The following is a 12,417-nucleotide window of genomic DNA, read 5'->3' as shown; positions in this document are numbered from 1 at the left end:
TAGCTAAATTAGGCGCGGCCCCTTTAAGAGGCCATGAACGCATCCAATATAATACACATCCCATTTTTTTCCTCAACTGTTTACTTCCACTTAAGAAATAACTGTTTTTTCCAGCATAATTTCCAAGGTGGATATTTTGACATATTTTGTATGTATTTGTCGGCACAAGAGCAAAAATAAGCAAATACGATGTTCTAGTTTTTTGAGACGCCTTTCTCTGCGCGAGCCCTGAACAACAGAATACCGCAAGTACTGAATTGGGCTCTTTCACATCTTTTTGTTTGTTCAAACTGCGATTTGCATTTGTTCGTTCAGGTGCAGGAGGAACTTCGAGGTGAACTTCGCAGAAGAGAGCTCGGTTCAGTGTCGCTGTCCGTGATACACAGCTCTCTCTCTCTCGTGCGCACCTAACGGCACGCGCTACTCTGTTCAGCTTTACCGCCTCTTGTGTTTGGATGCTTTAATGTTTAAATCGACAAGCGGTATGGCTTAACAACACGTGAGAAAGATAAGCTTTCATGACGATGCGCAGCAGTGGCCCGTCAACTGTCCTGAGCATCTTTTTAGTATGGCCTCAGCCAGTCGATTATATAAAATATCATGGTGAAAGTCATCATAGCTTGCTTAGAATAGACCCAGCTCCCAACCCAACTTTGAGAATAGATTAACGGCGATATTTTTTCTATCGCCCGATAAGAGTCTCGCGTTAACAGCGATAACGGCCCACCACTATATATTTTTTATTACCTTATATGTCCAAAACTGTACTTTATCACCAAAAAACAAAAAAAAACATTTACATCTTGTTGCAACATTATAAAACAATTACTGTAAGACTGAACATATTTGGTCAAAATCCCATGTTACAAAAGATAAAACTAGCAGATCTGCCCAGAGGATAATCATGCTTACTTTTCCAATACAAATAAGACCAATCTATTTTTTATATTAAAATGTTAGGGCCAGTCTTGACAAAAAATTAAAATTACGACTAACTTTTTAAGACTAGTTTAAACAGTTTATGCAACCATCCCCAGTTCTTTATTTACCCTTGTAAGATCACAAGTACCTTTGCAAGAGTTTGCAGCTATGTATACAGATTATTGTGCCAAAAATAGTAAAAATCTATATCCTGAATATGTTAAATAATGTTCTTAGTCTTTACTTCCTTTGACAGGAAAGAATTAAATGCTAGATACAGTTTACTTGTTTAACCAAATACCAATAATTTACAGAATAAAAACAATAATGTGTTACTTTTAATTAGAAACAAGTCTAAAATGGACAAGGGCTCTTATTTTGAAATGTCTATGCTTTACTACTTTTTCTAGCTGCTCATTAAAAAAAAAAAAAAAAAAAAAAAAAAAACTCTTACAGCTATCCACAAAATATTACAATATGAACACCACTAAGTAAACACTGTCATAATTCACCAACAGTGGATCATAAGCAGTCGCTTGCCATAAATGCCCAGTGATCATCACAAGTTTGATAACTACATTACTCTCAAAACTCACCAAATTTTGTCAGGATCTCTTGCTGTTCATCTCTGTTGGAGAAAAGGATCTTGGGATTGAGTCCTTTAGTGGCGAAGTTTTCCCAAGGCGGAGTCTTGTTGCTAGGGCGATCCTGAGGCTCCACCTCCACATTTACATGCACCTGGAAGAGGTCGGGGTATTTCTCCTGGATGTCGCAAGCATCGAGATCATACCTGCAAATACACACAGCACCATCATTTTAAAAGAGCATTATATTTTGATTCACAACAGAAACTGATGTGAGATCATTGAAAAGTAATGTGAAACTTACTTGGCAAATTTGACGGTGGAGGCATTTCTGGGCACAAACCCAGTATGGAACTGGATCTGAAACATCTTCATGGAAGCCATCTACAAAAACCACAACACAGCATGTTGGCAATGACTGAAACAATGAGTGGAAATGGTCAAGTTTCGAAAACTTCTAGTGTGAAGTAGGGTTGGGCAATTTGTCTACCAAATTGCGGTGTAGGGTTGGGTGATTTGTCTACCAAATTGCGGTGTAAGGACTGCTGTGGAGCAGATTCCATTTAATTAAAACATTAAATGCATTAAAAATAGGCATTTTTGGTGTAGCCTATTTAATATACCGTATTTTTCGGACTATAAGACGCACCTGAGTATAAGTCGCATCAGTCCAAAAATACCTCATGATGAGGAAAAAAACATATACAAGTCGCACTGGACTATAAGTCGCATTTATTTAGAACCAAGAGAGGGCGCTCCTTGTTCTCAGTGTAGACTACAGGAGCACTGAGCAGCATAGAGCGCCCTCTCATGGCTGTAGACGGTAATGTTTTCTATTGGTTCAGGTGTCTTAGTTCATTTCTCTTGGTTCATGTCAAATTAATTTTGATAAATAAGTCGCACCTGACTATAAGTCGCAGGACCAGCCAAACTATGAAAAAAAGTGCGACTTATAGTCTGGAAAATACGGTAAGTTAATTTAAATAATTAGAATTATTATTATTTGTTTTAATTATTTGTTTAATTTGTGTAGAAGATCAATTAGTCTATAATGCTTTTAGCGTTTTTTTGCGCAATAAAATCTTTACTGTTTAAATTGTGTTCATTTAAAGCGATACTCCACCCCAAAATGGTAATTTTGTCATTAATCACTTACCCCCATGTTGTTCCAAACCCGTAAAAGCTTTGTTTGTCTTCGGAACAAAATGTAAAATATTTTGGATGAAAACCGGGAGTCTTATGACTGTCCCATAAATTTCCAAGTAACTTACACTGTCAAGGTATAGAAAAGTATGAACAATACTACGTTATTATGACCTAATCAGAAAAAGAATATGAATTATGTTAAGTATAAATAATATATAAATGTAAAAATAATAAAAAATGTAATTATTATTAAAATTATTCATAATGAATTATACAAAAAAAAAAAAAAATCATGCAATATATAATTCAACTTAACATAAATTATAACATTCCAACTGTGCTATATAAAAGACATTGTTGCCATTTATATCATAATAATGCAATTCCTAAAAAATCTCATTTTCTTTGCATTTGTTAATTTCTGCTTATTAAAATGTACTGGGACAGTATTCATAAATATCAGTCATTGTGGGCCTTACTTTGGCCTGCAGACGTCCCCCCAGTGTAGAGCGAGCGTGATAAATCACTATCAGCACGTCTCCCTGCACAGTAATATTCAGGGGAATCTCCGCTCGCCCGTCCTCCGTCTTAAAATCCCTGCAGAAATGCCAAAGGTAATTAAGAGATACAGACACTGTGTACATTCTCACTTTCAATAATATCTATTAGCAAAGTTGTCTTACTTCATTCGGTCATATTCCTGTGAAGTGGTTGCGATGCGCTCGTCACCGACGTAAACCTCACAGAACGGCCGACAGCCATTTCTCTGCTTATTAAAGAGCGGTACGGGAGTCATGACGACGGAGTGGATGGTTATAGGCTTGCTGTGGGGAATTATGGGCTCTTCTGCCATAATATCACACATGTACTCAATATACCTACAAACAACAACAGTCATCGCTTAACGCAATTCATCAACATACACCTACAGCTAAACTACATATTTTGACCTTGAGCTGAACCCAAATTTACAAGGCTACATCCAAGACTTTTGTATCTTCACCATGGCAAAATTAACAAAACTGTTGGACATATGTAGCTCAGGAACAGAATGTGTAGTTGCTTTGACTAAGATATTAGTCAAGGCTTTTTTACAAAAAAACTGTGATTAAACTGTGACCCTCCTCTCTGACACTTTCTTTAAAACAGGCTGGTACTTTTCTATATGCAAAAGATAATATTTTAAAGGGGGGTGAATGCTATTTCATGCATACTGAGTTTTTTACACTGTTAAAGAGTTGGATTCCCATGCTAAACACGGACAAAGTTTCAAACATTAATTTGTACATTACAATACTCCTCCCGGTTTGTCACAAGTTTCGGAAAGTTTTTTTCGAGTATGGCTCTGTGTGACGTTAGATGGAGCGGAATTTCCTTATATGGGTCCTAGGGCACTTCTCCCGGAAGAGCGCGCGCTCCCGTATAGCAAAGCACTGAGAGCACAGACATTCACTGATCAGAGCGAGAGCGTCGCGAAATGTCACAGAAGTGTGTTTTTGGTTGCCAGGGCAAGACAACCCTGCACAGATTACCAAAAAAAAAACAGCATTAAGGGACCAGTGGATGGAGTTTATTTTTACAGAGCATCAACAGAGTTGTGCAAGTGTTTTTGTTTGTTCCCTGCATTTCGAAGATGCTTGTTTTACAAACAAGGCTCAGTTTGACGCCGGGTTTGCACATCGTTTATTTCTTAAGGATAATGCAGTCCCAACGAAAAAGGGTCACGATCGTGTGTTGGAACCGCAGGTGGTGAGTAAAACTGCTTCAAATATCTCTGTGTTGTTAACTTAGCTATCGGCGCGTAAGCACATCAAGTAAACAACATGTGATGTTGTCATCAAACTGCACTTTCCACATGTACAGCTTAAAAAAAAAAAAAAAAGACGACATAAAGTGGAACTTAGTCATTTTCCAAAACCGCTAAGCAAATATATACAGTTTTAGTACATACCACATAGAGACGTCATTTGCTGATGCTGCTCTTGTTAAATTTCAGCCTCTGGATCTGTGTCACAGCTTCCAGACGCTCTCAACGCAAAAGCTTACTCACGCTCGTGATTCTATAGCTCCGCCCACACGTCACGCCTCCAGCCTGTCGTGTTTTTCCGGGAAAAGTCGGTACAGACTATCTTTCTCTTATGAATATAATAAAACTAAAGACTTTTTGGAGTTATGAAGGATGCAGTACTACTCTATAGGTACTCAAGATTAACAGGATTTTGAGTGAAAACGAGCATTTCACCCCCCCTTTAAAATATTTCAATTAGTGCTGTCAAACAATCAATCATGATTAATCACTTTCAAAATAAAAGTTTTTGTTTACATAATATATGTATGTGTAGTGTGCATATTTATTATGTTTATATAAACACGCACACATTCAGTATATATTTTGGAAACATACATAAAATTTTTCTTAAATATATACATGAATGTGTTTGTATTTATAAATACATACTAAATATACACAGCACACACACACATATATTATGTAAACAAAAACTTTAATTTTGGATGCAATTAATTGTTTGATAGTACTCATTTCAATACACCAGGGTTTGAACAAAGAGCTTTTAAAAAGCAAAAGTGGAGTTTTACAACATGATCATGTGATTGCTAAGAAAGCACCATTAGCAATCTGCAAAATCAGGGTTCATCAAATCCTAGTCTCACAATCAAATGCAAATTGTCGCAAAAAATGGAGAGAACCATCTTTAGTTTGTTCATATTTTTTATTATGGTGACTTAAAATTGCTGGACAAATAAGGTACTATTTGTTAAAGATGCACAATGGTTGTTATTTGATTAGTTTTTTAATTATTTACGTATTTAATTGTAACTATTTATTAATGATCATGATTATTTAAATGTATTTCTCCTGAGTTTGTTGGTATGGTTTAGTTGGGGAGAGACTGAAAGTATGTAACAAGTGTCAAATAGGTTCATTCTTGAAATTACAAATAATTTACAAAAAGATACACAATTGTGGGTTTGCTTTAATTTTAGCAAATCGCAAACTACTGTTCTTATGTTGTTGTTAAAAAGCAATAGAGAAGCGTTTATACTGTAATAGGGATGACTGCTTAGCAAGCACCATTAACATTTAGCACAATCATGGTTCATCATCTAACATCTATGTTCTGGAATGAGACATTTGACCTCATTCTCATGAAGGGAGATCATTACGATCTTTGCCAGGAACCACACATCCTCACAAGTAGATTTCACACATCAGGAGATGTCATACGTGAGATATTTGCACAAATGTGTGCTTGCTGTGTTGCAAAGTTGCCTAAAAAGCACCCTTTAACATTTTAATACTTTTATGAATAACTGAGGTGACTGTTTGGACTTTCATAAAACCTCTATAAAAGACTTTGTTCTATAAAGTATATTTTTGCATGCATTGTTTAAGTTACAAGGTTTACCAACTTTAAATGGTATAAGTTAACATATAATAACTGAGGAAATCCTTTGTATTTTAACATTTATCTTATGAATTTTAGTTAAAAGTTTTAGTCATTTTGTTTCATATTTGTCTTTTTAATTTAATTTTTGTTAAATATGTCTATATATATATTTTTTTTTATCAAGTTTTAGTTTTTAGTTATTTTAGCTCTTCAACTTATTCGAAACAAAAATGAGAAACAGCTTGGCAACTAGCTGAAATAAAATAACAGTGAATGAAATGAAAAAAGTTTTCACATATTTGATATCAAGTAATGAAAATATTTTTGTGGTTTCAGTTTTAGTTAACAATAATAACCGTGGTTATGGTTAAATAAAACTACAACAAATATTTTTGTTAATTGAAATGAAACTATTCTAAAACAAAATGTATATAAGATTAAATTAAAATGGGATTTTTTCCCCCTTGCCAACTAACTGATTTAAATAAGATGAAATTATAGTACTAAAACATAAAAAATGATACTAAAATGACAAAAGCACAAAACAAAATCAGTAAAATTAAAATGCAATGTGAACATATAAATTCCAAACGGCAATGAATTTTTTTGTATACAAATGATAAAGTAACGCTGCCAAGGTTCTGGTGAGCAGCAGAACTCAATGTTCTGTTCAAGGTTATGTCACTTCCTTTACTTTTAGCTGACAAAGTCAGCTCCAGCAACCGCACACATTCACACTTGGTTAGAATCAAAAGAGTCCCATGAGCTTGCGAAGTTCGGCAGAAGCTCTTGGCGAGCCAAAGAACAGTTGTGGCAGGAAGTGACCTCAACACTAAAGAACTGTCACACCTGCGGCTCACTGCTCATGTTCATGCACCTGAGCTTCTGTATTAATCCTCGAGTGTCTATTTCTGTTCTAGAACAACCTGCCCTGACACTGTGGTGTGTGGTACGTCTTAATTCAAAGGAACAAAGTGAGAAAATGACAGGAAGTTGTTACCGTTTGTGTGAGGGCGAGATGCCCGGTGGGCATCGCTTCATACTGAACATGTAAACTGCAGCCTCAGCTGTAGAGAACAGACGACAGAAACAGAGGAACGCACAAACCACCACGGCCGACGCTGCCCGTCCATCCTACAAAAACATGAAGATGACAGGACACACCTAAGACAAATGTTTCTTCAGAATATGCTGAATTAAATTAATGAATGCTATTAAAACTAAGATTATGACTTGTTAACAGAGACCAGAGTGTAATAGTTTGTTTGTGGGCAGTTTATATAGTAACACTGTTGGAAAAGGGTGGTAAATGTGTGTTTACTCACCAGACAATGTACGATGCAGATGTTCCTCTGATCCTGTTTGAGCCACTGGTGCATGTTTTTACATATATTGTACAAGTTGTTCAGTGTGGGAGCTCGTCGAGGCTGCCAACCGCACTCTGATACCTGCACACACACCACACAATTATGAGTTTTATCAAGTAAAGCATGTAGAGCCCTATGAAATATTTTTTCATTGAAATGGTTGATTTTTCTTTTTTTTTTTTTGCATTATACTGGTTACAATAAATGTAAATGTCAAATTAAAAAGCATGTCTAATCAATTGAATTGCCAAAAAATTTATTTATTATTATTATTTTTGACAATACTAGGGCCCAATTAAATGTTAGATTTTTCAGAAATTCTGTTTAGTTTTTTTTTGGATTAATAATTTAATATCAGTTAATTGTCATGAGGTCATCAAATAAAGACAAAGCAGCAACAAATTAACTCATCTTTTAAAATGTAATCAACTGAAACAATTCCCGTTACCGTATTTTCCGGACTATAAGTCACACTTTATTTCATAGTTTGGCTGGTCCTGCGACTTATAGTCAGGTGCGACTTATTTATAAAAATTAATTTGACATGAACCAAGAGAAATGAACCAAGAGAAATGAACCAATAGAAAACATTACCGTCTCCAGCCCTCTTGCGGCTGGAGACGGTAATGTTTTCTCTTGGTTCTTGGTTCTAAATAAATGCGACTTATAGTCTGGTGCGACTTATATATGTTTTTTTTCTCATCATGACGTATTTTTGGACTGATGAGACTTATACTCAGGTGTGACTTATAGTCCGAAAAATACGGTATTTTTTTTTTCTTTAAGTGCTATACAACAAAAGTTTACCAAATTGAGATTAATTGAGATCAAATATTTTATTATTATTTTTTTTTTTTTTTGTCGTGCTATTTCAGTCTTACTTCCAAATGAATATTTTAACCTAAACTAGTTTCTGTTTTTCTATTTTCATATTTTATGCTCATATATTCTGTTCTCATTTTAATTTAAGCTCTGATAATTTTGTAATATGCCTTTATTATTTTACATTTCTATTGAACTTTAGGATTTTAATTTTATTTTAGTGCTTCAAATTAACAATGATTTGTTTTTTCTTTTACGTTTTTTTTTTTTTTTGATAACAATAACAACACTGATTTATGAGATTAGGATAAGCCATCAGTTTAGATCCCTGTAATCTATTAATAATTTGCATTAGAGAAAAGCTATCTGCTTTGCTCTCCACTCTTACCCTGTTGTGAAACCTGGCCGGCCTGTAGGAGCGTTTGGAGAGGTTGTATACTGCATAATGACCCGCGTGTCGAGAATCCAGGAACAGACGCACATCCTCAATGTTATTCTTAATGGCAGATTCAACACCTTCAGCTGGGAAAGACATGACTGCGAAAAAAAATACATATAGACAACTTTATGTTAGTGTTCAGGTCTCCAAAATGAATCTGAAAGCCGTATTGCACAGATGAGTGTACCTGCTACTCTGGAGGTGATGTAGGACAGGTCCAGGTCTCCTTTAGCATAACTGAGACAGAATAGGACACAGATTTAGATGCACGAACACAACAACAATCCAAGCACTAAAAAAACATCTGGATTACAGGCTAAACATCGACATAAAACAGGTAATGGCTTGTATTAAAACTCAACCAGTGAACAAACTTTATAACAACTTTTGCGGAAATCTGGGACTAAAAAGGCAAAGACTTCAAGGAATAGTTCACTCAACAAAGAAACGTTGACTAACTTCTATTCATTCTGATATATATAATATATTTCAAATGTTTGGGGTCGGTAAGATTTCATTTATTGTACTGATTTTATTTGAATTCCGTTTCACTATATTACTGTTTTTACTGTATTGTGATCAAATAAATGCAGCTTTGGTGATCTTAAGAGATCATCGTTTTTAGAAAGCTTGGAATATAGTGAACTATTCCTTCGAAGCACTCAGCAGCGATCACACATGTGGGTTTAGTAGGCAGCCTTTTTAACTTTTAAGAAACTCTACTGATCAGGGTAATGCTGTACTGATGGAAGCAGACTCTGGTTAAGAACAAACAGTGAACAAAGCCGTCAGATGAAGGTGGAGTGAAGTTCACACACCATCTCTGCACATACACACATAACGCAAACATAGACACACAGGCGCTGTCCCATAGTTACCTGGAGCTGAAAGGCGTTGGAGATTTGGGACCGAGAGACGTGATTCAGGAACAAAATGAACAACACAAGACAATGAACAAAACAAACTGAAAGAAAAATGGGCCAACTGAGGAGGAAATAAACATGACAGACTTGTGGAGACGTGAGGGGGTAGTTATTAAACATGATTAATAAATACAAACAGATTATGGAGGGGGAGTGGAGGGGAATTTATGATCTGGTAGATCAGTGTGTGTCATAAACAAAACCCTGATTGAGTTTACCAAGAGATTAATGTCCAGTCACTGCAGTTAGACTCATCAAATTATGATCAAATCAACATGGACTCAGAATTGAAGACATTTACATTTATAAATGTCATTAGTTTTGAGTATGATGTATAAATAGGATATAATAACTAGCACGTACATTGTGCAGGAATAATTGTGCAGCATGAATTGTAATGAGATGGTATCCTGTCATTTATTTACTTTTTTTGGATTTGAGTCAGTGTTGTTATTGGTAAATTTAATAAAAACATATTTAAATTACGTTCTGCTAACATAAAGCTGAAATAAAATAAGAACTAAAATGACAAATTACTAATAACAAAAAACAAACAAATTAAAAGCCAAATAGAAAAAAGAAAAATATATAAACAATGACAAAAAACATAATAAAACTACTAATAATAAATCAAAAATTTTAATAAAAGCTTAATATGATTGTTTGAAAAAAGATAAAACGCATAATATTACTAACATTAAAACAAAAATGTATTAAAAAAATTAAAGCTAAATATGAATATTTGGGAAAAATCATAAAGACATAAGACATAATATAACTAATACCAAATACCAAATACAAATGCATGTAGTGCAATGTTTGGATAAAAATCTCCCCTTTTAATAATAATATTATATATTATTATATATTATAATTTCAAAATGAAACAAAATATTTATAAATTAAGAATTCTCTTGCTAAGTCCTCTATCTGGATTTGTTCATCACAATGTCATCTCTCTGTGAAGTTTAACTGTAATGCTACTGCAGAATTTGGCCAGGACTGGAAGATAGTAAAATTATTCTGCCAACATTTTGAAACCGCCTTCACGAGGCCTTAAAATGCTACAGCTCATTAAAAAGAGCCTCTATTTATACTTAAAGCATAGACATTTGAAAACATGCTCAAAGACAGCAGCGGGTGCCATTTTTTGTGAGCTAGATTAAGTCATCTCAGATTAGCCACCAGCAGATTACTAGTACTCTCTCCAAACCAAACACTTGAGCAAGGTGTGTGCACTACAGTAGTTAACGTGGGACAGCTGAAGGGGTGTTTTACTGCAGGCTGAATGCATCGCTCACCTGGCCACCGACTGGATGACTTTGGAGGAAGTGTCTTTGATGTTGGTGAGGAATCTTTCGGTTCCTCCTTTAAGAATATCCAGGAAGCCTCCACCCATGGCTGGGTCTGTGTCATACACACCTGGAGATGCAAACACACACATAACCGCAGGCCAACGCTTGTCAAAAGAACTTTTCCGGGACTACAGCTTTGATTAATATATTTGACATATGCACACAAGAAACGTCTCTTTGCAATGACTCTAAATCAACACTTGTCAAGAACCAAGAAATGTTCTTTACGACCCAAATGATCTAGGGGCTAGTTCACTCTAAAAGGCCAAAGATTCAGCCCAAGATATTTAAAAGTTCTGAAAACACTACTATGTAAAAAAACACACATCTTCTGCTCATCTCAGTTATATTGGATTTTCATGCTCCTAAACGTCTTCTGAAGGCTTAGATGTCTAAGTTGCTAAAATAATAACCATTTATTTAGAATGACATTGCCAATATAGACTAGTACAGCTGGTTCTGCTTCTATCATTTTATTATTAATAAATTTATTATTAATATTATTAACTTAGATAACATGAGTAAATGCTTTTATGGATCCCCACATCAGTTCATCCTTATTTATATTTATATATTTATTATAAATTTGTTAAAGTGCGAAACCAAATAACTAACATATATTAAAAATACAAAATTACCATTTAATATTATTCATACTATTCAACCAAAAAGTATATAACTAAAAATACTAAAATGGTACCTATCGAACCGGTATGCACCGAACCGAATCAGAACATAGATTTCAGTGCCTCATTTCGGTGCCTCTTAAATGCCTGAGCGATCGATTGAAATATTTGTCCTGGTTCTTCTAAATGTACACCAGAAGCACGGGCGTCGCTAGGCTTTTTTAGCATTTAGTCTCTCAGCGCGCTCTTCAATCCGCAGACCGCGGTGGAGCAGCGCGAGCGGACTCAAACACAAACAGAGGACACAAGGTGTGTATTTATCAACAGATTGTCAGAATATCTGTATCTGTGCAGCTCCTTGTCATAAATACAGTTTACAAAAGTTCACGAGGGAGCAATCGGTTTCCCATCTACTGTAAATTTTTCGCTCCGTTCACCACTCATCACATCACAGCTGTTTCCTCCAGCGACAATCTAGCCCTTAACACATATGAACGCATACTCATTTTAACTAAATATCAGAGTGATTGACAGAGATACAGTAGAAACATTATGTGTGGCTTTGTATTAAATAATGACCCAGATCATGAAATACATTTATTAGCCTTAGAGTAAGGGAAGCTTGGGAAATGAAAGCATCCAAGGAGTGTGTGAATGCTATGGATTTCTTTTAAATCTTAATGCTTTTTTTTAATGAATTAATTTATTTATTTTTATAGAAGTATCGGTTCAGGCACCGTTTAGGCACCGTAAAAAAGTATCGAAATGCCACCGGTTTTGGATAAAACCCAATCGATACCCAACCCTATTCAGAAGTTGCATCG

At 35.2% G+C, this 12,417-nt stretch overlaps 1 protein-coding gene across 2 annotated transcripts in view; it reads right to left on the bottom strand.

The window, feature by feature from the left end:
• Positions 1-12,417, bottom strand: part of gak (cyclin G associated kinase) — a 38,250-nt gene that overhangs the window by 10,551 nt on the left and 15,282 nt on the right. Inside the window, exons 11-20 of one of the 2 annotated variants that reach the window (XM_026240450.1) lie at positions 10,914-11,034; positions 9,568-9,573; positions 8,877-8,926; positions 8,639-8,787; positions 7,387-7,509; positions 7,062-7,195; positions 3,335-3,529; positions 3,131-3,248; positions 1,810-1,889; positions 1,518-1,711 (exon numbers count right to left, since the gene is read on the bottom strand). In XM_026240450.1, the coding sequence (XP_026096235.1) occupies positions 1,518-1,711; positions 1,810-1,889; positions 3,131-3,248; positions 3,335-3,529; positions 7,062-7,195; positions 7,387-7,509; positions 8,639-8,787; positions 8,877-8,926; positions 9,568-9,573; positions 10,914-11,034 (1,170 nt within the window). The remainder of the gene's footprint in view (positions 1-1,517; positions 1,712-1,809; positions 1,890-3,130; positions 3,249-3,334; positions 3,530-7,061; positions 7,196-7,386; positions 7,510-8,638; positions 8,788-8,876; positions 8,927-9,567; positions 9,574-10,913; positions 11,035-12,417) is intronic. The other variant, XM_026240451.1, reaches the window with a different exon arrangement.

The sequence above is a fragment of the Carassius auratus genome, linkage group LG30F (genome assembly GCF_003368295.1).
Source record: "Carassius auratus strain Wakin linkage group LG30F, ASM336829v1, whole genome shotgun sequence".
Classification (NCBI taxonomy): Eukaryota; Metazoa; Chordata; class Actinopteri; order Cypriniformes; family Cyprinidae; genus Carassius; species Carassius auratus.
Note: the sequence above shows the minus strand (reverse complement) of the source record. Positions and strands in the feature narration are given on the sequence as shown.